Source organism: Pseudophryne corroboree, chromosome 7, assembly GCF_028390025.1.
Source record: "Pseudophryne corroboree isolate aPseCor3 chromosome 7, aPseCor3.hap2, whole genome shotgun sequence".
NCBI classification, from domain to species: Eukaryota; Metazoa; Chordata; class Amphibia; order Anura; family Myobatrachidae; genus Pseudophryne; species Pseudophryne corroboree.
The window spans coordinates 270869810-270896030 of NC_086450.1; the positions used below are offsets into that span (position 1 = coordinate 270869810).

Here is a 26221-nt window from a genome sequence, read left to right on the forward strand (position 1 = left end):
GGTACAATATTTTCATTTTATACCCTACATGTATATCGTTCCCACATGTCTATGTGCCATTAATACAAGAAGTCATGGTATACACAGCTGAGTGCTGGATCTGTGCATTGCCCAACACTTAGATCAGCCGTGGCCAACCTGTGGCTCTTGAGCCACATGTGGCTCTTTCTTTACTCAAATGTGGCTCCCAACACTCAGTCACGTGACCACAACAGATACAGAAACCGCTGCACTCCAGCCAGACACGCAGCAACACTACAGGGACTGAAAACTGAGGGAGCCAAATACTATAGGTGAGACATCCACTGGCAAATTGGGGACACATAAGGGGCTGCTGCAATCACAGGCTTGGCAACCTTTAGCCTGGGGGTCAGACTCAAGCAAGCGGCCCCATTTTTTTATAGGGAATCTGCAGTCAAGTGGCCCTGGAACACTTATATCGCACTGGCCCAGGGGTCAGAGACACAATGGCAGAGCTGACTAGTGACATACTGTAGGAGGGTTCTGGCTGGAGTGACATATGTTGGAGTGGCACATGGGGGAGTTGAAGTGTATTATGTGAATCTGGCTTTTTCAATATGTTTTATATGGATTTGGCTTTTTCAATTTTATGTGAAAGTGACTATTTCAATGTATTTTATGTTGGATCTGGCTTTAAAATGTATCTTATGCTGGATCTGGCTTTTTCAATGTATTTTATACCAGGGGTGTGTCCTAGCTGGCATAAAGTCACACCCCATTTTTGCACACGTGCCTTCGGCTCGATATCGGCTCTTTGACGTACCTAACAAGATTTTTTGGCTCTTTGTCTCTGCCTGGTTGGCCACCCCTGACTTAGATTGTAGAGAATACTCCTGAACTGCAATAAAGTAGTTTACCAACGGGTTTAACTACTTTCTTATTATTTAATGTCTAGTTCTGCAAAAATGGTACATATTCATTTGCAGTTTCAATGCCAACATTTGTTGTCCTTTGTATACTTATTTGCACAAAAGAAATTGCCCTATTCCTATAGCAAGTTGTCACAAATGGTCATTGGCATATGGATGATGTAATGGGGCATATTCCAGATATTCCAAGCATGGCATGGCATCAAGCCTGGCAAGTCACACATTTCTTGGCTCTCAGTTGTTCGGTAAGAGGTGCTGAGCAGAAGAGAACTGAATATCATTCTGCCATAACCATAGTTCATTCTTTATCTTGTGTTAACATGCCACAGCACTGACTACTAGGTGTTTCTCTGTGCATTTCAACAGCAGGGAGACTATTCGTGTATGCAAATGAGCCAACAGTTACAGAACTCAGTCCTTTTGCACTGTTGTACACCAAAAAACCATTGTAGGGAATGTAACAATTGTCAATATGCTTTATTTCACAACACAAATCTAACCAGCCCTCCTCCCAACAAAAATAATAAGAATTGTGGCGAGTTAATTAAAATAAGAGAAAATCACATGTACAGCAGGCTTGTAACATTTCACTACAAGCAGACATTCTAGTGACAAGGTTCAGTAGTTACGATTCACAGGGCTATTACCCCGCAGACCTATTGGGAAATGTAATGAACAGTGATTTGTCAAAATTTTATATTTTTGGAGAGATTAGTTCTGTGATTTAAATCTGTTTTTAAAAAGCAAAACTAGCCTGTCTTCGCCTTTTAAAAAAATTATTGCTTTAAATCTGGCGACAAAATATTGATAAATCTCTGTTCATTATATCATGCCTCCCCCTAGTCCAAACAAACTAAAGCGCATCCTGCTATGGCATAGGCAAAAACAATAGCGGATGATTATTGGGGACTTAGGTGCAAGAGACTAGATAAATACACCTTTAAACTAAACATTTTTACTTTTATATAACTTCAGCATATACACAAAAAAATATATATAAAAAGAGGCCTTTTTGAAAGAAAGTGTAATTTTTTTTTTAACAAATACCTAAAGATAATTAAAAAAAAATTACCTATGTACTCTGCTAAATAAATCTTTTCCAGCAACCCATCCCATGTTAAACTAATACCTCTGTTAAGGATGCGTCTCCTTTATCTCAGGATGTCATTTATTTTTCCATAAGCAAACAAATTTCATAACTACCATTTAAAAATGTCATTGTATTTATTAAATGATACACTGACACCTATTAAGGACCAATGATGTTTTGACTTGCCCGAAAGGTGTGGAAGTTATGTGTACACAATGCAACATTTCTCAAAGCTTGAAATATGCAATAATATAAGCAGTAATTTCAGATCTCACAAATGATGCCAGGTAACGCATATCACAGTGATTACTTTCCCATGAAGTTTGAAGGGGATGGCAGAATACTTCACCATTATACTTTGGATTTCAATTATTTATAAGCTATGCTGTATTTAGGTTTCCGACACACAAAGCTAGCAGACAAATACATACTTAACAACGGAACCAAAGAGAGTACCATTAATAATCAAAAGTTGATGTCGAAGACTATTTTATCTTCATATAGAGCAATGACCAGCATTATGGCAAAACCAAGTAGAAGTCCTAAATTCTGCAGGATGAAGTGCCCCACTGGGCAGTGTCCATGTTCTTCATTACCACCATCACCATGCAGCATTTCTGGAAGCTGGGAAGAGAAACAGATAAAGACTATGTAAACAGATTTTGAAAATAACATGATTATATATATATATATATATATTACACACACACAAAAAACCCAAACTCTTTATATTCCCCAGGATCCTTACATTTCATTAGTATTTACCAAATTTAGGGCCCCATTTAACAACGAGTAGTACGTCTCATCATTTTTTTTTAATGCTAAAAGGTGCTTAAACCTATGAAAGCAGCTACTGCAGCATAAAGAACTAGGGAGAGCAGTTGAAAAACTCCACGTGATTAAAGGTTTTAAAAAAAGGGGATTGAGCATTATGCACTTGTACCTAGCCATTACCAAGCACCCTTTCCTCTATCATCTAGTCAGCAGCAACTGCAGGCACAAAATGCTATGCTGCTTAAAGCTAGGTACACACTTATACAACAGTACTTGAGATGAACCTCCTCTTCTTCTAGTTACACTTCTGATTGAAAGTCCAAGTGAACATGCAGATTCATACATGATCGTCATCTCTTAAAACCATCCGCTGAAAAGGTTGTGACTGCAAGAGCAGCAGCAACAACAGAAGTAATGGACAGAATGACCAATGACTGGTGTGTGTGTGTATAAACTTTCAGGTCTGTCCGACATTGTACCATCGCATTGTACGAATATTAGAATGCCGATAAAACTAGATCTTCAGATCAGTTTTCTTCCAATGAAACATAATTACAGATACGTACACACAAAAACAGCTCTCACAAATGGGTCATTCCTCGTCAAGAGGGCTAAGTTTGAAGATCATCCCCACCGTTTTCCACATGTCCCCAAGTATGAATAACCGCTGTACCCACCCCCACTGTGAAGGACATAGTTTTGCTAGTATCGCAGATTGTGAACTAATATTTTCCCAAATTTGTCTGACAAAAAATGCAAACCTTCATGTAAAATTGTTATTAAAATTGGAGACCGTAATGTGAGGACCCCTGGACCACTTGACATGGAATGACCCAAAGGTGTGTACCTAGCTTAATACTTTAGGTCAGTGTTTCCAGTCCAATTACAGTCCTCAGGAAAGCCTAACAGTGCATGTTTTCTAGGTCTCCACACACAATTATATGCCAATTAATTAGTGCAACCAGTGTATATTTTACAATTTGTAATGAAAACACCTGTGCTCCAGCACAGAGTATGGAGAACATGCACTATTACACCTCCTCGAGGACAGGATTTGGGATAAGCTGCTTTAGGTTTGTTTTGCAATAAATCCAGACAGGAGGGAACAGTACTGTGCATCCAAACTCACTGAAGGGGTGGAATGGTAAAGGCTGTGACCTCGAGTCAGATAGTGAGATCTGTGTAGGGAGGGTGGGGTGGAGCCTTTATCCAGCTCTCACTGCACCTGTACAACACCAACCTTTTAGTAGGATTATAACAGATTACTTACCAGCCCATCAAAATGACAGATCATCATAACAGTGCTGTGCACGCCTGAACAAAACAATTGAATTGTTCCGTCGGGCGCCATCTAGTGGCCGCCAGTGCACAAAACACTTGAATTCCCCCATAGAGGTGAGGAGCAGCATTAGCCTTTTATTATATAGGATACTTCTATATTTATGAAAATGGTGCACAGGAAAAGTAAGACTGTAAGTGTTGCAAAAGTGTTTTCTCAAAGGCACCATTTTCAGGAACAGTTTATTTCCCATTTCAGACCTTAGACTAAAATGAACAGTAAAACCTTCAAACGCCATGAACATTTTCACAAGTCTGCAGGATATATTACATTCAAATAAATATATTATACACACATTTTATTTCTTGTTTCGTGTCACTGTATCACAGTTTTACTATGTGCACCTAAAATACATATTCTAAAAAGATTGGCAATTAATTCATGGGAGTCTTGATTTTCTCTTTAGAGATAATATAGTATGCAGTTAAAGGAAAAATAATACTATTACAAATAAAATCTCATTATTATTATTAGCTATGAAGTGCTCACAAATGTATTATCTGTATCCTTTTTACTTTATAATCTAGTAGCTTTTAGAGGGCATGTGAACTCTATGAATTTACAGCCCACAGCATAAGAATGCCGAAATGAGAAGTATGTGTACAGAACTACGGTTCGCTATACAGATAATAAAAAATCTTCCACTATAGATAGTACAAAGCAATCATTGTGGGTCTATAATATATATATATATATATATATATATATATATATATATATATACAAACAAAGAAATTAGGTGGCACTCACAGGCTTGTAATACTATTCTATTACAAGCCTGTGAGTGCCACCTAATTTCTTTGTTTGTATACTGGTGGACCTGCCGGCCCACAAGGAAGGGCACCACAGCCAGCTACTTTAGGAGGAGTGACGGGGCAAGTGTTGGAATATATATATATATATATATATATATGTATATGTACATGTACACTTCAACTGTGAGACCGAATCTGAAAAAAAAAAAAAACTAGGAAATCACATTGTATGATTTTGAAACAATTTATTTGTATATTCTTGCGGAAAATAAATATTTGGACAATCAAAAAGTTTAACTCAATACTAATATAACCTTTGTTGGCAATTACAGAGGTCAAACGTTTCCTGTAGTTCTTGACCAGGTTTGCACACACTGTAGCAGGTATTTTGGCCCACTCTTCCATGCAGACCTTCTCTAGATCTGTCATGTTTTGAGGCTGTCGCCAGGCAACATGGACTTTCAACTCCCTCCACAGATTTTCTATTGGGTTGAGGTCTGGAGACTGGCTAGGCCACTCCAGGACCTTGAAATGCTTCTTATGGAGCCACTCCTTAGTTGCCCGGGCGGTGTGTTTGTGGTCATTGTCATGCTGGAAGACCCAGCCACATTCCAACTTCAATGCTCTTAGTGAGGAAAGGAGGTTTTTGCTGCAAATCTCACAATACATACCCCCATTCATCCTCTCCTTAATACGGATCAGTCGTCATGTCCCCTTTACAGAAAAGCAGCCGCAGAGCATGATGTTTCCACCCCCATGCTATACAGTGGGTATGGTGTTCTTGGGGTACCATTCATCATTCTTCTCCCTCCAAACACGGCGAGTGGCGTTTATACCAAAAAGTTTGATTTTGCTCTCATCTGACCACATTACATTCTCCCAATCGTCCTCTGGATCATCCAGATGGTCACTGGCAAACTTTAGACGGGCCTGGACATGTGCTGGCTTAAGCAGGGGGACCTTTCGGGCGCTGCAGGATTTCAATCCGTGACGAGGTAGTGTGTTACTAATGGTAACCTTTGTGACCGTGGTCCCAGCTCTCTTAAGGTCATTGACCAAGTCCCCCCGTGTAGTTCTGGGCTGATTCCTCACCGTTCTCAAGATCATTGATACCCCACAAGGTGAGATCTTGCATGGAGCCCCAGGTCGAGGGAGATTGTCAGTGATCTTGTATTTCTTCCATTTTTTAATAATTGTGCCAACAGTTGATCTCTTCTCACCAAGCTGCTTACCTATTGTCGAATAGCTCATCCCAGCCTTGTGCAGCTCTACAATGTTGTCCCTGGTGTCCTTAGACAGCTCTCTGGTCTTGGCCATGGTGGAGAGGTAGCAGTCTGACTGTGAGGGTGTGGACAGGTGTCTTTTATACAGATAACAAGTTCAAACAGGTGCCATTAATACAGGTAACAAGTGGAGGATAGAAGAGCTTCTTAACGAAGAAGTAACAGGTCTGTGAGAGCCAGAAATCTTGTTGCTTGGTAGGTGTCCAAATATTTATTTTCCACAAGAATATACAAATAAATTGTTTAAAAATCATACAATGTGATTCCTGTCTTTTGTTTTTTTTCAGATTCTGTCTCTCACAGTTGAAGTGTACCTATGATGGAAATTACAGACCTCTCTCATATTTTTAAGTGGGACAACTTGCACAATCGGTGGCTGTCCAAATACTTTTTTGCCCCACTGTATATGCACACACGCTAAATATTTTACTAAAACCAAAACAGAAGCAAAGTCTGAAAACTAATGTGAATGAGCGGTTACTCACAATAAATATAGTTTTACATTTATGCCTCATTACATAGAGGTCACATAACTCAGTCCACCTCATCACCAGAGGGTTTGTGACATATAAAGCTGTTGCCCCCTACTAACATAACTGAACGACCACCCACATGCCAATACTCCATGGGCTAACCCAACATTGTTCTGATCCCCTGCCTCTCCAGAATCATTCCAGACCCCAGGTTATGCAATTAATGGTTATGATCGATCATGGTGATGGGAAGAGGTGCCCCCACCCTATTTATGCCAGTGTACCCTTCTATAATCTCTCCCTTTTATGATGTTATGTTACCCACTCAGGAATAATAAAAACCTATATAGAAGAAAATTAAGGTATCTTATTGTTATTTATAATTTCATATGTCAGCATGCCTTACCATGTCAACAAGTGCCACATATAGAAACATGCCAGCTGTAATGGCAAAAATCCACGATGTAATATTATTGGCATATTGTCCAACTGCTGTCCCTATAAGCATGCCTATATAAGCCATCATTGCAGACAGAAGATTGTACACAATTGCCTGATTTACAGTCATGCCAGCCTTTAGAAGGACTGCAAAATCTCCTGTATAAAAAAATAAAATAAAAAATTATTTAATTTTAAAAGAATAAATACATGATACATTTCAAAGATGAGAAAACACTAAAACAAAAATTAGAATTACAGAATCCAAACACTGTATAATACTTACATTGAAACCTCCCCCCCCCCCCCCCCCCCAACAAAAACAGCCTAACATGATTTTATTAGTGTTTGGACGTCAATGGATTACTGCTTATGTAGACAATAAAACCAAATGCAGTAGAATGTTCAGTGGGGAAAATCTGCACGATACTTAATTTTCCCACATTTCACATCACTAGAACTGAACCCACCTGAGAATTTACTGGCTTCTGTAACAATGCCTGTGTGTTGCCACAATCAACCGGGCAGCCAGTTAAGTGATGGCCCAATGTCTAACAATCACATATTACATAAACATTCTTGCAGTCATAACAGTTTCAGCTTTGCTTGCTTACGTCAAGTATTTTGTACAGCTGCTTTTGGGGGCCCCCGCGTGCTGTGTGGAGCGCCACAGCTCCAGATCACCTCCATGGGCTCAGATGATACTTCTAGTTAACCCCAGTGCAGCGAGTAGAGGCGCACAGGGCTGCTGCGGGGGGACCACGAGAATGGCTCTCTGTATGGTGATGCAGCATTATGTAACCACTGCCGGGGACAGGGTTCCTCAGCACTGCAGGGCAGAGGAACAGACTGACCGCATGCTGGGTACCACCAAAGCCAGCTTCCAGTGCAGCATGCAGGAGCAGAGTACCACATGGTGGGGGACAGGGAAAGCCAGCTCCCTGTAACCCCCAGCATTGAGGGCAGACAATTGGTGGGATTAAACCCGGTGCACTGCAACAAACAGCACCTACAAAGTCCTGGGCTGCAGCAGGAGAAGCAGCATTGTGCACTTGGTGTAAAGAGTGTGCTGGTGTCCAGGAGATTAGCCCCTGCTACTGCCAACATGGAAAGGGTTCAAGTCCCTGTGCTGAGACTAATACAACAAAGTAGAAATGCATAACTGGTTGTAAAATGAAAGTATAGAAGTATGTTTTAAACGTACGTGCAGCACTGAGCTGGGATCACAGGTCCCAAGCTGCAGTGCTGCGGTGGTTAAAGCCTGGTGCAGTGCATCAGGCAAAAAGTATGTAAAATGTATTTAAAAAGGTAAAATGCTCTTACTGTTACACCCTGGTCTCCCCCCCAGCCCCTGCTCAAGAAAATGGAATGCCTTCCCAAGCAGCCTCGCAAATGAGAGTAGCATGGGAAGGCAAAGAGAAACTGGAAAATCCTGGCAGCTAAATGTTTCAGGGGGTCCCAAAAGGACTCCTCCCTCCTCCCTCCCCCCCCCCCCCCCACCCCCTTCCCTGGGTGGACAGGAGAGACTGCCTGGGGACTCTCATTGCCCATCTCGGGAGCGTGGATTCCAGCTAAAGATAGCAGGCTTGGTCCCTTTACAGATATATGTGTATCTCTCTCTCTCTCTATATATATATATATATCTATCTATCTATATATCTCTATCTATCTATATATATATATATATATATATATATATACACACATACACACACACACACACACACACACACACATACACAACACTTTCTTGCCATTTTGTGTAGGTTGTCTTAGTTGAGTGAGGAAAACTATACAAGCTAATGCTACTTACTGGAAATTCAGTCTTCCACAGAAGCATGGCACAGTCTTGGTAGGCTCTGCATAATCAATTACTTGTATTGAATACACATTAAAACTTACCTAATTCATGGGGTAGCTCATGACAAAATACAGCTACTGACGTACTAATTCCGCCTGTCAGGCCGGCACTGAAAGCAGCACCTGGAATCAAACAGGGTATGTATGCAGTCAGAATGTGGGTGTTCACAGCACTTACACATATCCCCTATCACTGTAATGTTTGAGTGGTTGGCAAAGCTGGGTTTCAAAAAACAGATGAAAACCAGAAATATAGTTAGGCTTACCATACTATGGGGGACATTTACTAAGCAGTGATAAGAGCGGAGAAGTGAGCCAGGGGAGAAGTTGCCCCATCAATCAGCAGCTCTGTATAATTCTATAGTATGCAAATTATAGATGTTACTTCAGTGCTGATTGGTTGCCAAGGGCAACTTCTCCACTGGCTCACTTCTCTGCTCTTATCACTGCTTAGTAAATGTCCCCCTATCTCTTTAATCCAATAAACTCACAGATTACACAGGTTCTGTGGCTGATTAAAACCAGCTGAATAGGAGAAGTTGAAGTCAGCAAGCCACAGTACCTGTGTAATTTATTAGTGTCCTGGTTTAATGATTCTGAATATAGTCCCTATGGTAAGTTTTAACAATATAGGATGTCTGTGATTTTAGTCTCTCTTTCTTTTTGTACCTGGCAGGAAGCAGACAAACTTGTTTGATTTCATAAAAGTAATATTGTAGGCAGAATTATTATTATTATTATTATTTTTTTACAGGTCACAAAAAGCTGAGGGGACTTCCCATATCGATACCAATTTACTATAGGTGGATGCATTACTCATAACACACACAAGTTTCACTAATGAAAACAGCAGCAATGACAACAGACCTCATTTATGCAGATTTAATTGACAGAAATTCAGGGCTGAATTATAAGGGAGGGGCTGGCTCGGTTGCCCCCAGAGGCCTAGACTGCCGCAACAATTTCCCCAACCTAGCTGTCCCCCGGAAGAGGCACAGTGTGTTACTTTATGTTTGCTGCAGGAAGCCGCTGCCACTTCCCAGCAGTGTTGCAGACTTAATATAATATAATGCAACTCTGCAGGTCAGTGCAGTCAGAGCAAGGCACAGACAGGATTTATGATTTCTTCATGATTATTTGCTTTTTACTTCATTTCATGCCTAAATATCTGATTATCAGACACAATGCTGTATTTCAAGCACTTGATGTCCACAGGACCATGTAAGAGGTATATAAGTTATACAAGTTGTAAATATTACCTATACACGCTCAGTTGATCGGAAATATTCAGATGTTACACAACAGCCAAGGATTACACATATTATAAACACTATATCAAATGGTTAGGTCTCCTGGTTTCATAAGAAAACCAGAAGCTATATAAATATCTACTGAAAAGTATGTGTCTCTAACTTCAGTGGACTGGTTATTATGAGTAAAGGGTTCCCAATGACACATTGACAGCAGCAACTGTATACAATATACTGTAGGTTCTTTTACAGAATAAATGCAAGCATAGCAATAGTAATAACAAATGGCCTATACAACAACATAAAGGTCAACAATAAAAATGCCTTACTCACCTATTGCTAACCCATCACTGAAATTATGCATACCATCCCCCATGATTACCATCCAGGCTATACTGGAAATGCCTTTATCCTTCAGTTCTTTCCCAGAGTGGCAGTGGCCATGGGAATGGTGGGAGTGTTTGTGTTGTTTATAATTCTTTGGCTTTTCTGCCTGTGTATAATTATTTTCAAACTGTCCATCGTCCACACTGTGATCGTCATCGTAAGAGCTGTCCTTGTTACTGTGTTGCAGGACATCTTCTACTGGAACAAAAACCTTCATTGGCGACTGATGGATACTATCAATGTACGTCATTTCGGTTTCATTTAGTTGCTGGCCCTCAGTTGCAGCTGGATCTTCATTCCCTAAATTAAAAGTGAAGCAAAGTTTGGTCTAACTTATGAGGTGCAGTAATGTGTTCATCTGAAACCAGATAAAGCACCAGGACCAGATGGCAGACACACATGGTGAGGTTTCAGACTAAAGTAACTACTGGACTGCCTCATAATAGGGTTTGTACAATAGGATTGGTAAAAAGCAGATTTACTACTACTATACAAAAAAAAAAAAAAAAAAAATGTTAACCAGGAAATTATACATCTGTGAGTCCAGTAAGTTATGTAATAGGGTTTGGATAGAAGCAATTGTGGGTTGGCCAACAATTAATATTCATGCTTCGGAAACTGTAGCATCAGGTAATCCTTGAATTGTTCTTTGCATTACAAACTCTACAAAAACAATTTTAAGATATAAACAGTGTAGAAAGTAATGTGTCTATATTTAGTGATTAAACGCCATTTACCGTATGGATTAGAATATGAATAATTATGTAGGTGTTCTTGCGGGTGTACTATGAGTTGCCAGCGGCCGGGTACCCAGCGGCCAGCATACCAGTGCCGGGGTCCCAAATGCCAGCTTGCCGACAGCGGGGCAAGCGCAAATGAGCCCTTTGTGGGCTCGCTGCGGGCACGGTGGTGCGTATCTATTCTCCCTCCAGGGGGGTCGTGGACCCCTAAGAGGGAGAAAAGGTGTCAGTCTGCCGGTTGTCGGGATTCCGGCACCGGTATACTGTGCGCCGGGATCCAAACAACCGGTATACTGAATACCACCCGTTCTTGCAATAAAGCCAGGGCAGACCAAATTAAATCCAGATAAATGTACAGCTTTTTACATAGGCTGGGGGGTTTCTTGAACATTCAATGGAATACAATTGGGGTAAATGGATGTTATGGTATACTCACCTAGATACAGTACAAATGGTTTTAACATATGACCTCGGTGTGTGCAGTAACCACATGGAGCAGTTTGGTTAAACCTCCATCAAAACACTGAGGGCCAGGTGTAATGACGTCAGAGTTCGGCGGCCGTGAGGGATGCTGGCCGAATTAGGAGGTATTTTTAAAGGGGCAATCACTTAAAATGCATGGTTTTGCATGGTTTTGCATTGTAAGTGATTGCCCCTTTAAAAAACAACAACATCCTGATCTGAACTAGGGAGTCATTACATCTGGCCCTGAATGTTCATATTTGGAGACCATTGTTGTCGCCTACAGTGTAGGTGTCCAGCCATTGCCTCCCCAGCTACAGGATTATATCAGCCTGGGTGAGAGTACTTATTGCACAACTGCACAGGAGCAATAAGATGTTGGGGGGAATTTAATTGCCTGCTGTAATTTTTCAGGCAGTAAAAATCAGACTTCACTAATATTTTTTTGGGGGGTAATACAATTAAAGTCTGTTTTTACAGCCTGAAAAATTACCTGTTTATTACTGCGGGGATAGTCTCACCATCTGGCAAGATAGGAGTTTACAAAAGTGATGGCCTGCACCCATCTCCCATGGGAATGAGAATACTAACTGAACATTTTGTATGCCTCATCAACAACTATTTAAACTAGCAGAGGGGAGGCAGTGATCCAAACAGGAATAAAGCAATCTGCTCCCCCAACCCACAGGTATTGTTTCTGCAGGCAAAGGGAATAGGAAGCATATCCACAGCAACAGAAGATAATTCAGATCAAACCCAAATAAACATAGGCAGAGAGATGAATACAACTAGGAACAGGAAAAGCACAAAACTCTAAAAGCTATGTGTGCAAATGTTAGGAGCTTAGGAAATAAAATCCCAGAACAAATTGCAATAATGACAAGGGATATTGTGACTATTACAGAGTCATGGTGCAATGAAAATCATGACTGGGACATAGCTATACCGGGATATACTTTATTTAGGAAGGACAGAATGATAAGAATCGGAGGAGGGGTAGCAATGTATGTAAAAGCATAAATACTACCTTTAAACAAAGAATTGAAGACAAAACGGAGGTGACCATGGAAACAAGGGAGAAGTCAATTATTCGTATTGGGGTGATATATAGGCCACCAGGTCAGAAAGAGAAACTGGGCAAGAACCTATTGCAAGACATCAAGACCTTGGTAAAGACACGAGGAGCTGTAGCGAGTCTAAAACGGCAGAGCAGTCAGGTTGCGAATAGCAAATCGCAGGAACTGCTGATGCGACTTGGCAAGAGGAATATGCAGGATTTGCATCCTGTATATCCAGGGATACCATATAGTCTCCAGGTTCCATAGCCAGACTATACAGAGCACAACTTTTCCATGCGAAACATGGATACTCTCACAAACTTGTTCAATGACTTAAGGTTGAGAATAGGCCGGTGTGACCCATTGGACTTCGGAACTAGAAACAGGGTCGAGTAATAACCTCTGCCCCTTTGGGACTGAGGAACCGGCAAAATCACTCCTGTTAGGAGGGAATTGACCACAGTGCACCCATAACAGACAACTTCTAGCACTCAATCGTCCGAAGTGGTCTTGTGCCAAGCAAGGGGGAGGCCCGCCCCGTCAGACAGCAGGCTTGTCAGATTTAGTGGTAGGCCGATGAGCTGCCCAGGACTGTTTGGTCTTGGAGGATTTGGAATTGTGAGATTGTCTAGGGTATGATTGACCTTTTCGCTTTTCCTTGAGGTCAAAAGGATTATAGTGTGTGTGTGTGTGTGTGTGTGTGTGTGTGCGCAAAAGTATTCTTTGCCACTGTAGTGGATTCCTCCTCCTCAGTGAGTTGTAGAACATGCTTAATACCATCTATCAGGACAGGGACATCTACAAACATAGGAGTTTCTTCATCTGCAGCACAGGAGTTTGTGTCAGATTGAGCTGTACGCTCCACCTCCTCTTCAGATGAAACATCAGAGAGGATTGTGGCTTGTCAGGAAGAAGTAGCCCGCTTAGAGAGACACGTGTGTGTCCTGAGGGAGCCTTCTGTCTAGCCAGAGACTGATTTAGTTGTTGAAGTTGATTAGACAAATTATCCCCACAGGCGGACCCATAGGGAACGTATTTACAGGGAGACATTGCTCAGCAATCCCGGAGACTTGCTGCTGCTATGCTGTAAAATGGCTGCCAAGTCTCATGTGAGGGAAGAGGGAGAGTAAGGCAGCTCAAGGGCAGGAAATCTGCTGTAGATAGCGCCCAGAGGCGGGGGAGGGGCTACAGGTCAAGCACCACCTCCCCTATGTTGGTATTCCACCACAGGTACTACGGAGTCTTACTTAAATAGGTGACCTATGCTCCTTTTGCCCTGGTGGTCTAGTGGGGTCCCTGCTCGGTTACCAGCGCTGTCGTCAGTCTCCCAGACTGCGGCAGATCGGGATTTCAATGGCGGGTCTGCTAGGAGACCCACCTGCCCTCCCGGCAGCGGCCATGCGATCCTAGGAAGCGTCTCATAGTAGTGCCTTTTCGCCATCGCCGGGCAAGTCAGCGGGAGTGTGCGGCGCTGCGTGGGAGGTGAGGGAGCTGCAGCGCTAAAGTCACCCTGACTTACAGCGCTGCAAGCTCAAAAGGAAAATGTCAAATTCAGTTTTAGTGACCTGTTCCGGCACCAACTTCAAAACTGAGCTCACAGTGCATGGAGGAGCGGTTATAGAGGGACCCCGATGCATCCTTGGACAGCTAAAGCATTACCTGTTGGCGCCTGGATCCAGATCCATCTCTACACCCCCGATGTTTCCCTGTGGAAACCTATGCAACCTGCTGCAGAAATAAACGATACCGACATTTATGTCTTTAACGTTTATTTTTTAGGCTAAAATCGCCTAGTGTGTAACCTCCTTTTAATTGTAGGAAGGCTGATTTTGTAGGGATGGGAAAATGTGTAAGTGATTCTTTGGGAGAGTGGAGGAACTTGGAAGGAGAGGTGGCAAACATTAACAAAAGCAACATTAAAGGCAACAGACCTTTGTATTAAAAGTGTTAGGAAAAACACAAGCAGTGTGGTTTGCGAAAGTAGCAGCAAGTATTGTGAAAGCAAAAAAGATGGCTTTTTGGAAATATAATAAGACACAAAATAATGAAGGCAAAAAGCCATATCTTGTTAGACAGAAGAGACTAAGACAGTAATCAGATGTGCAAAGGCACAAGCTGAGGAGAAAATGGCCCAGTCAGTGGGTAAGGGAGGCAAAATTATTTTTTTATTTTTTTAGGTATTTAAGCGAAAGGAGAAAAAATAAGAATTTACTTACCGATAATTCTATTTCTCGGAGTCCGTAGTGGATGCTGGGGTTCCTGAAAGGACCATGGGGAATAGCGGCTCCGCAGGAGACAGGGCACAAAAAGTAAAGCTTTAGGATCAGGTGGTGTGCACTGGCTCCTCCCCCTATGACCCTCCTCCAAGCCTCAGTTAGGATACTGTGCCCGGACGAGCGTACACAATAAGGAAGGATTTTGAATCCCGGGTAAGACTCATACCAGCCACACCAATCACACTGTACAACCTGTGATCTGAACCCAGTTAACAGTATGATAACAGCGGAGCCTCTGAAAAGATGGCTCACAACAATAATAACCCGATTTTTGTAACTATGTACAAGTATTGCAGATAATCCGCACTTGGGATGGGCGCCCAGCATCCACTACGGACTCCGAGAAATAGAATTATCGGTAAGTAAATTCTTATTTTCTCTATCGTCCTAGTGGATGCTGGGGTTCCTGAAAGGACCATGGGGATAATACCAAAGCTCCCAAACAGGCGGGAGAGTGCGGATGACTCTGCAGCACCGAATGAGAGAACTCCAGGTCCTCCTTAGCCAGGGTATCAAATTTGTAGGATTTTACCAACGTGTTTGCCCCTGACTAAATAGCCGCTCGGCAAAGTTGTAAAGCCGAGACCCCTCGGGCAGCCGCCCAAGATATAAGCCCACCTTCCTTGTGGAATGGGCATTTACATATTTTGGCTGTGGCAGGCCTGCCACAGAATGTGCAAGCTGAATTGTATTACACATCCAACTAGCAATAGTCTGCTTAGAATCAAGAGCACCCAGTTTGTTGGGTGCATACAGGATAACAGCAAGTCAGTTTTCCTGACTCCAGCCGTCCTGGAACCTATATTTACAGGGCCCTGACAACATCTAGCAACCTGGAGTCCTCCAAGTCCCTAGTAGGCGCAAGGCACCAAAATAAGCTGGTTCAGGTGAAACACTGACACCACCTTAGGGAGAGAACTGGGGACGAGTCCGCAGCTCTGCCCTGTCCAAATGGACAACCAGATATGGGCTTTTTTGAGAAAAAAACCACCAATTTGACACTCGCCTGGTCCAGGCCAGGGCCAAGAGCATGGTCACTTTTCATGTGAGATGCTTCAAATCCACAGATTTGACTGGTTTTAAACCAATGTGATTTGAGGAATCCGAGAACTACGTTGAGATCCCACAGTGCCACTGGAGGCACAAAAGGGGGTTGTATATGCAATACTCCCTTGACAAACTTCTGGACTTCAGGAACTGAAGCCACTTCTTTCTGGAAGAAAATCGACAGGGCCGAAATTTGAACCTTAATGGACCCCAATTTGAGGCCCATAGACACTCCTGTTTGCAGGAAATGCAGGAATCGACCGAGTTGAAATTTCTTCGTGGGGCCTTTCTGGCCTCACACCACGCAACATATTTTTGCCACATGTGGTGATAATGTTGTGCGGTCACCTCCTTTCTGGCTTTGACCAGGGTAGGAATGACCTCTTCCGGAATGCCTTTTTCCCTTAGGATCCGGCGTTCCACCGCCATGCCGTCAAACGCAGCTGCGGTAAGTCTTGGAACAGACATGGTACTTGCTGAAACAAGTCCCTTCTTAGCGGCAGAGGCCATAAGTCCTCTGTGAGCATCTCTTGAAGTTCCGGGTACCAAGTCCTTCTTGGCCAATCCGGAGCCATGAGTATAGTTCTTACTCCTCTACGTCTTATAAGTCTCAGTACCTTAGGTATGAGAAGCAGAGGATGGAACACATACACCGACTGGTACATCCATGGTGTTACCAGAACGTCCACAGCTATTGCCTGAGGGTCTCTTAACCTGGCGCAATACCTGTCCCGTTTTTTGTTCAGACGGGACGCCATCATGTCCACCTTTGGTATTTCCCAACGGTTTACAATCATGTGGAAAACTTCCCGATGAAGTTTCCATTCTGCCGGGTGGAGGTCGTGCCTGCTGAGGAAGTCTGCTTCCCAGTTTCCAATCCCGGAATGAAACACTGCTGACAGTGCTATCACATGATTTTCCGCCCAGCGAAAAGTCCTTGCAGTTTTTGCCATTGCCCTCCTGCTTCTTGTGCCGCCCTGTCTATTTACGTGGGCGACTGCCGTGATGTTTTTCCCACTGGATCAATACCGGCTGACCTTGAAGCAGAGGTCTTGCTAAGCTTAGAGTATTATAAATTTACCCTTAGCTCCAGTATATTTATGTGGAGAAAAGTCTCCAGACTTGATCACACTCCTGACTGCTCCCCAGCCTCTCGGGCTGGCCTCCGTGGTCACCAGCATCCAATCCTGAATGCCGAATCTGCGGCCCTCTAGAAGATGAGCACTCTGTAACCACCACAGGAGAGACACCCTTGTCCTTGGATATAGGGTTATCCGCTGATGCATCTGAAGATGCGATCCGGACCATTTGTCCAGCAGATCCCACTGAAAATTCTTGCGTGAAATCTGCCGAATGGAATTGCTTCGTAGGAAGTCACCATCTTTACCAGGACCCTTGTGCAATGATGCACTGATTTTAGGAGGTTCCTGACTAGCTCGGATAACTCCCTGGCTTTCTCTTCCGGGAGAAACACCTTTTTCTGGACTGTGTCCAGAATCATCCCTAGGCACAGCAGACTTGTCGTCGGGATCAGCTGCGATTTTGGAATATTTAGAATCCACCCGTGCTGTTGTAGCAGTATCCGAGATAGTGCTACTCCGACCTCCAACTGTTCCCTGGACTTTGCCCTTATCAGGAGATCGTCCAAGTAAGGGATAATTAAGACGCCTTTTCTTCGAAGAAGAATCATCATTTCGGCAATTACCTTGGTAAAGACCCGGGGTGCCGTGGACAATCCAAACGGCAGCGTCTGAAACTGATAGTGACAGTTCTGTACCACGAACCTGAGGTACCCTTAGTGAGAAGGGCAAATTTTGGACATGGAGGTAAGCATCCCTGATGTCTCGGGACACTATATAGTCCCCTTCTTCCTGGTTCGTTATCACTGCTCTGAGTGACTCCATCTTGATTTGAACCTTTGTAAGTGTTCAAATTTTTTTAGATTTAGAATAGGTCTCACCTAGCCTTCTGGCTTCAGTACCACAATATAATGTGGAATAATACCCCTTTTCTTGTTGTAGGAGGGGTAATTTGATTATCACCTGCTGGGAATACAGCTTGTGAATTGTTTCCCATACTGCCTCCTTGTCGGAGGGAGACCTTGGTAAACCAGACTTCAGGAGCCTGCAAAGGGGAAACGTCTCGACATTCCAATCTGTACCCCTGGGATACTACATGTAGGATCCAGGGGTCCTGTACGGTCCCAGCGTCATGCTGAGAGCTTGGCAGAAGCGGTGGAACGCTTCTGTTCCTGGGAATGGGCTGCCTGCTGCAGTCTTCTTCCCTTTCCTCTATCCCTGGGCAGATATGACTCTTATAGGGACGAAAGGACTGAGGCTGAAAAGACGGTGTCTTTTTCTGCAGAGATGTGACTTAGGGTAAAAACGGTGGATTTTCCAGCAGTTGCCGTGGCCACCAGGTCCGATGGACCGACCCCAAATAACTCCTCTTCCTTTATACGGCAATACACCTTTGTGCCGTTTGGAATCTGCATCACCTGACCACTGTCGTGTCCATAAACATCTTCTGGCAGATATGGACATCGCACTTACTCTTGATGCCAGAGTGCAAATATCCCTCTGTGCATCTGCATATATAGAAAATGCATCCTTTAAATGCTCTATAGTCAATAAAATACTGTCCCTGTCAAAGGTATCAATATTTTTAGTCAGGGAATCCGACCAAGCCACCCCAACTCTGCACATCCAGGCTGAGGCGATCGCTGGTCGCAGTATAACACCAGTATGTGTGTATATACTTTTTATGATATTTTCCAGCCTCCTGTCAGCTGGCTCCTTGAGGACGGCCCTATCTATAGACGGTACCGCCACTTGTTTTGATAAGCGTGTGAGCGCCTTATCCACCCTAAGGGGTGTTTCCCAACGCGCCCTAACTTCTGGCGGGAAAGGGTATACCGCCCATAATTTTCTATCGGGGGGAACCCACGCATCATCACACACTTCATTTAATTTATCTGATTCAGGAAAAACTACGGTAGTTTTTTCACATCCCACATAATACCCTCTTTTGTGGTACTTGTAGTATCAGAATATGTAACACCTCCTTCATTGCCCTTAACGTGTGGCCCTAATAAGGAATACGTTTGTTTATTCACCGTCGACACTGGATTCAGTGTCCGTGTCTGTGTCGACCGACTAAAGTAAACGGGCGTTTTAAAAACCCCTGACGGTGTTTCTGAGACGTCTGGACCGGTACTAATTGTTTGTCGGCCGTCTCATGTCGTCAACCGACCTTGCAGCGTGTTGACATTATCACGTAATTCCCTAAATAAGCCATCCATTCCGGTGTCGACTCCCTAGAGAGTGACATCACCATTACAGGCAATTGCTCCGCCTCCTCACCAACATCGTCCTCATACATGTCGACACACACGTACCGACACACAGCACACACACAGGGAATGCTCTGATAGAGGACAGGACCCACTAGCCCTTTGGAGAGACAGAGGGAGAGTTTGCCAGCACACACCAAAAACGCTATAATTATATAGGGACAACCTTATATAAGTGTTTTCCCTTATAGCATCTTTTATATATTTCTAACGCCAAATTAGTGCCCCCCCTCTCTGTTTTAACCCTGTTTCTGTAGTGCAGTGCAGGGGAGAGCCTGGGAGCCTTCCCTCCAGCCTTTCTGTGAGGGAAAATGGCGCTGTGTGCTGAGGAGATAGGCCCCGCCCCTTTTTCGGCTGGCTCGTCTCCCGCTCTTTAATGGATTCTGGCAGGGGTTAAATATCTCCATATAGCCCCCGGAGGCTATATGTGAGGTATTTTTAGCCAAAAAAGGTTTTCATTTGCCTCCCAGGGCGCCCCCCTCCCAGCGCCCTGCACCCTCAGTGACTGCCGTGTGAAGTGTGCTGAGAGGAAATGGCGCACAGCTGCAGTGCTGTGCGCTACCTTAAGAAGACTGAGGAGTCTTCTGCCGCCGATTCTGGACCTCTTCTCGTTTCAGCATCTGCAAGGGGGCCGGCGGCGAGGCTCCGGTGACCATCCAGGCTGTACCTGTGATCGTCCCTCTGGAGCTAATGTCCAGTAGCCAAAGAAGCCAATCCATGCTGCACGCAGGTGAGTTCACTTCTTCTCCCCTAAGTCCCTCGTTGCAGTGATCCTGTTGCCAGCAGGACTCACTGTAAAATAAAAAACCTAAGCTAAACTTTTCTAAGCAGCTCTTTAGGAGAGCCACCTAGATTGCACCCTTCTCGGCCGGGCACAAAAATCTAACTGAGGCTTGGAGGAGGGTCATAGGGGGAGGAGCCAGTGCACACCACCTGATCCTAAAGCTTTACTTTTTGTGCCCTGTCTCCTGCGGAGCCGCTATTCCCCATGGTCCTTTCAGGAACCCCAGCATCCACTAGGACGATAGAGAAACAAAAAGCAGAATAATAAGACTGGGAGTTTTGTTGAGGGAGACAATGTAATAGCAGATCATCTTAATAATAATTTTTGCTCAGTATTCACTACTGAAAGAGAGGGGAAGGGACCATACTTAAGTTGCAGACATATTCAGAAAAATGACAAAAAAAAATAAAATAGGATTTTAATTACCTACCGGTAAATCCTTTTCTCGTAGTCCATAGATACTGGTGTCCACATTAGTACCATGGGGTATAGACGGGTCCACTAGGAGCCATGGGTACTTTAAGAAATTGATATTGTGGGCTGGCTCCTCCTACCAGACTCAGTCTAGGAAACTGCCTGAGGAGACGGACATACTTTGAGAGAAGGATATAAAAGGATAGTGGTGAGATTCCGAACCAGCACACACAAACTAGAGGAAAGCCAAGCTAACCAGACTTTAAACCAGGAACAGCAACCGCTGAACCAATAATACTTAACCAAGTAACAGTGCAGGAAGAAATGAAGCACCGGGCGGGCGCCCAGTATCCTCTACGGACTACGAGAAAAGGATTTACCGGTAGGTAATTAAAATCCTATTTTCTCTTAGGTCCTAGAGAATACTGGGGTCCACATTAGTACCATGGGGATGGTACCAAAAGCTCCCAAACCGGGTGGGAGAGTGCTGAGATTCCTGCAGAACTGACTGACCAACCCGAAGGTCCTCAGAGGCCAAAGTATTGAACTTGTAGAACTCAGCAAACGTGTTCGAACCCAGCCAAGTAGCTGCTTGGCAGAGCTGTAAAGCCGAGACACCCCGGGCAGCCGCCCAGGAAGAACCCATCGACCTAGTAGAGTGGGCCTGTACAGATTTTGGACACGGCAAACCTGCCTTGGAATAAGCATGCTGGATAGTAAGCCTGATCCAGCGTGCAATTGTCTGCTTTGAAGCAGGACACCCAATTTTATTGGGATCATAGAGAACAAAAAGCGAATCAGATTTTCTGTGACGAGCTGTCCGCTTCACATATATCTTCATAGCCCTCACAACATCCAAGGACTTTGAAATAACAGAGGTGTCTGTAACCACCGGAACCACAATAGGTTGGTTGATATGAAACGCAGACACCACCTTTGGATGAAATTGCTGACGAGTTCCGAGTTCAGCCCTATCTTCATAAAAAATCAAATAGGGGCTTTTGTGAGACAACGCCCCTAGCTCCGACACACGCCTCGCAGAAGTCAAGGCCAACCGCGTGACGGCATTCCACGTAAGAGACTTGATGTCAACATCCTGTAAAGGCTCAAACCATTCCGAATGCAGGAACTGCAACACCACATTGAGATCCCAAGGTGCCATAGGAGGCACAAAGGGCGGTTGGATGTGCAAAACACCCTTCAAAAATGTTTGAACCCCAGGGAGAGAAGCCAATTGTTTCTGGAAGAAAATCTGGGCTTTTATGGAACCCAAACGTAGGCCCACATCCACAGCTGACTGCAGGAAAGGGAGAAAACGTCCCAGTTGAAATTCCACAGCAGGGAATTTCCTGTACGCACACCAAGAGATGTATTTTTCCCCAAATATGGTGGTAATGTTTACACGTTACCCCCTTTCTGGCTTGGATCAGGGTTGGAATAACCCTACCAGGGATCCCTTTCCATGCCGTCAAACGTAGCCGTGGTAAGTCTTGATAGACGAACGGCCCCTGTTGGAGAAGGTCCTCGCGAAGAGGTAGAGGCCACGGGCCCTCTATGAGCATCTCCAGTAGATTCGCATACCAGGCCCTTCTTGGCCAGTCTGGAGCAATGAAAATTGCTTGAACCTTTTCCCTTTTTATTCTTTTGAGAATCTTTGGGATCAGTGGGAGTGGTGGAAACACGTACACCATCTGGTAGATTCATGGAGTCACCAGAGCGTCTACCGCCCTGCTTGTGGGTCCCTCGACCTGGAACAATACCGCTTGAGCTTCTTGTTGAGACGAGAGGCCATCATGTCGATTTGTGGTATTCTCCACCGACGTGTCAAGCACCCAAACATCTCCGGGTGAGGGCCACACTCTCATGGGTGGAGGTAGTGTCTGCTGAGGAAGTCTGCTTCCCAGTTGCCTAATCCCGGAATGAAGATCGCGGACAATGACACAGCGCGTCTTTCTGCCCAGAGGAGAATCCTTGTTACCTCTGACATTGCTGCTCTGCTCTTCGTTCCACCTTTTCAGTTTATGTACGTTACTGCCGTCACATTGTCCGACTGAGCTTGATCTTGAAGAAGATGCGATGACTGTAGCAGGGCGCTGTATATGGCTCTTAGTTCCAGAATGTTGATTGAAGAATGGCTTCCTGACCTGACCATTTTCCTTGGAACGGTTGCCCCTGGGTGACTGCTCCCCAACCTCTGAGGCTTGCGCCTGTGGTTAACAGAATCCCAAACCTTCTGCCCTTGGTCAGGTGAGGACCTTGCGTGAAACTTTCCATACTGCAGCGCCTCGGAAGCGGCTACCATCTTTCCCAGAAGGCGAATGCATAGATGCACAGATATACGGGTTTGTCTTAGAACATCCCGCACCATCGACTGGATCACCAATACCTTTTCCAATGGAAGGAATACCTTCTGTGCCTCCGTATCCAGTATCATCCCAAGGAACAGAAGTTTCCGTGTTGGTTCCAGATGAGATTTTGGTAGGTTCAGAATCCACCCGTGATTCTGGATTAGTCCAGTTGAGAGGGCAATGTTGACTAACAACCTCTCCCTGGATGGTGCTTTTATCAGCAGATCGTCCAGGTACGGTATTATGTTCACTCCCTGTTTGCAGAGGAGAAACATAATTTCTGCCATTACCTTGGTGAACGCCCTCGGTGCCGTAGAGAGGCTAAATGGCAAGGCCTGGAACTGGTAGTGACAGCCCTGTAAGGCAAACCTTAGATAAGCTTGATGAGGCATCTAAATCGGTATATGAAGGTACGCATCCTTGATATCCAGAGACGCCAAGAATTACCACTCTTCCAGACCTGAGATCACCGCTCTCAGAGACTCCATCTTGAACTTGAACACCCGTAAGTACGGGTTCAACGACTTGAGATTTAAAATGGGCCTTACCAAACCATCCGGTTTCGGAACTACAAACAGGTTGGAATATTAACCCTGGTTTTGAAGCTGAAGTGGAACTGGAACAATGACCTGAGTCTGTACAAGATTTTGAATTGATTCCTGTAAAGTCATACATGCTTCTTGAGAAGCTCGTAAGCGTGATTTGAAGAATCTGTGAGGTGGGAGTTCCTGAAACCCCAGTCTGTAGCCCTAGCCTATAAGATCTTTGACCCATGGATCCTGGCATGATGATGCCAATATGACACTGAAGAATCGCAAACTGGCTCCCACCTGCCTGTCTTCCAGGCAGTGCGGACCACCGTCATGCTGAAGGCTTAGAGGAAGCAGAACCGGGGTTCTGTTCCTTTGAACCTGCAGTTGCTAGTTTTCTGGGTTTCCCTCTATTTCCTTTGAAGGCCGTAGAAGAACCTTTGGTTTTGTTTTTAAACTTCGCTGTCCGAAAGAACTGCAGAGTTGGAGCATTGTAGGATTTTCTCGCCAGGGGAGCTGCGGAAGGAAGGTATGTAGACTTAACCGCCGTAGCCTTGGATATCCACGTATCCCGTTCATCTCCAAAAAGGGCTTCACCCGTGAAAGGTAGGCTTTCCACGCCTTTCCTGGAATCCGCGTCCGCAGTCCATTGGCGTATCCTCAAGCCCCTGTGTGCTGCCACTGCCCCTGTGGTGTGTGCACTGAGTAAACCAATTTCCTTTATGGCCTCCACCATAAAGTTAGCAGAATCCTGTATATATGGAAAGAGTTAACTTATCTCCCCCCTGGATAAGGAATCTAACCCATTAATTAGATTAACTAACCATTTTGCAATGACCCTAGAGATCCATGCACAAGCTATAGTGGGTCTCTGGGCCACCCCCGCAGCTGTGTATAGGGATTTGAGAGTGGTCTCAATCTTGTGGTCTGCAGCATACTTCAAGGAAGCTGCCCCAGGAACAGGTAAAACTATCTTACGAGACAGCCTAGAAACCAATGCTTCAACTATCGGTGGGTTTTCCCATTTTTTCTTATCATCCTGAGGAAACGGGAAGGATGTGTGTAACCGTTTTGGGACCTGAAACTTCTTGTCAGGGTTTACAAAGTTGCTTCAAATAGGGAATTTAATTCCTTAGATGCAGAGAAGGTAGGTGAGGATTTATTTTTTACATTAAAATAAGATTTCTCCTCATCCTCTGATACCTTATCAGGGATTTGCAGGACTTCTCTAGTATTCCCTGTGACAAAGCTGCATCCTCCATCCCGAGTCCACCTCACCCTCCTCTGGGTCTGATACAACATCATCATCATCATCATCATCAGTATCAGCCTGCATGATTTGGGCCTGAGTACGCTTCTGTGGACAAACGGCAGGGGTTTGAGATGCTGGAATGACCACTGAATCTCTATTCATGAGGTCATCAACAGATTGCCTTAAATATTGCGTCTTCTTCTAATTTTGGGATAATTTTTTTTAAATATTTGAAATCAACCCTTTTAAAGAATCTAACCATGCTGGTTTAGGTCCACTAGCCTGAGAATGTGTACTATCCTGAGTACATGGCAGTGATTCGCCAGATTGAGAAAAACACTCTGCTGTGCATGATACACACTCCTTTGACATAGTAAATGTTAAAGAACACACACACACACACACACACAGGAAAGCACAGTTAACCCACACAGAGCCCTCCTTGGGAGACAGAGTATAAAGGAGCCAGCTACACAGCGCCCCTATAGCTAAAGTGCAAGTTTAACTGGGTTGCAAACTTAAGTACCCTTAACAGGGCTTAGTACACCAAATATTGCTCCCCCCCTGCTATGACCCCTTGGTACCGCTGAGGTGTCCTGTCAATCTGCCTGTGTATAGCTGCAGAGGGAAAATGGCGCTGGTGAGCTGCTGGTTCCGCTAAGAATGAAGCCCCACCCCACTAATGGCACGCGGGCTTCCCAGGTTTTTATACTGGCTGAGGTAATTATTCTGTTCTACAGTGGGTTAAAACCCCTGTAGTGCACTGCCAGTGTGGGTATATTTAGTGGCTTCAAACTCGCCCCTCACATCCGTCAGTACAGCGTCTCTGAAGCCTGGAGCGAAGCCTGCATGTCCGTGCTGCGCTCCTACCCTTGTGCCGCTATTACAGCCGGCGACCCGCTAACTGGGACGCCATCCACCTACTCACCACTCTTGACTTCTGGCTCTGTTAGGGGTGGCGGTGTGCTGCAGGTCTGTTCGCTCACTGTGGGGCTTGCGAATAGGACCCTCAGGAGCTCAGTGTCCTGTCAGCGGGGAACGGGACCATTAACCCTAGAGAGGTTGGACCTCCCCCCCACCCTAAGTCCCACGAAGCAGGCAGTCTGGTACCAGCCTGAAAACCATAAAAGAAGAAAATAAATGCAGAAAACTCTTCAAGAGATTCCCAAGCGTGACCGACTCCTCCAGGCACATTTTCTAAATTGAGTCTGGTAGGAGGGGCATAGAGGGAGGAGCCAGCCCACACTATCAGTTTCTTAAAGTGCCCATGGCTCCTAGTGGACCCGTCTATACCCCATGGTACTAATATGGACCCCAGTATCCTCTAGGACGTAAGAGAAAGTACATTTACAGAGGAGAAGGTCCTAACAGAAGTCTCAAAGCAGAAAATGGATAAATCAATGGTGCCAGATGGGATAC

At 44.5% G+C, this 26221-nt stretch overlaps 1 protein-coding gene across 6 annotated transcripts in view; it reads right to left on the minus strand.

Moving 5' to 3' along the window:
* Nucleotides 1-1348: 1348 nt before the first annotated feature.
* The window catches only part of SLC39A10 (solute carrier family 39 member 10), a 250766-nt gene continuing 225893 nt past the window's right edge, over nucleotides 1349-26221 (minus strand). For all 6 annotated transcript variants that reach the window (XM_063934145.1, XM_063934149.1, XM_063934144.1 and 3 more), the window contains exons 8-11: nucleotides 10486-10839; nucleotides 8945-9025; nucleotides 7011-7201; nucleotides 1349-2604 (exon numbers count right to left, since the gene is read on the minus strand). In XM_063934145.1, coding sequence (XP_063790215.1) covers nucleotides 2446-2604; nucleotides 7011-7201; nucleotides 8945-9025; nucleotides 10486-10839 — 785 coding nt within the window. In that variant the 3' untranslated portion in view covers nucleotides 1349-2445. The remainder of the gene's footprint in view (nucleotides 2605-7010; nucleotides 7202-8944; nucleotides 9026-10485; nucleotides 10840-26221) is intronic.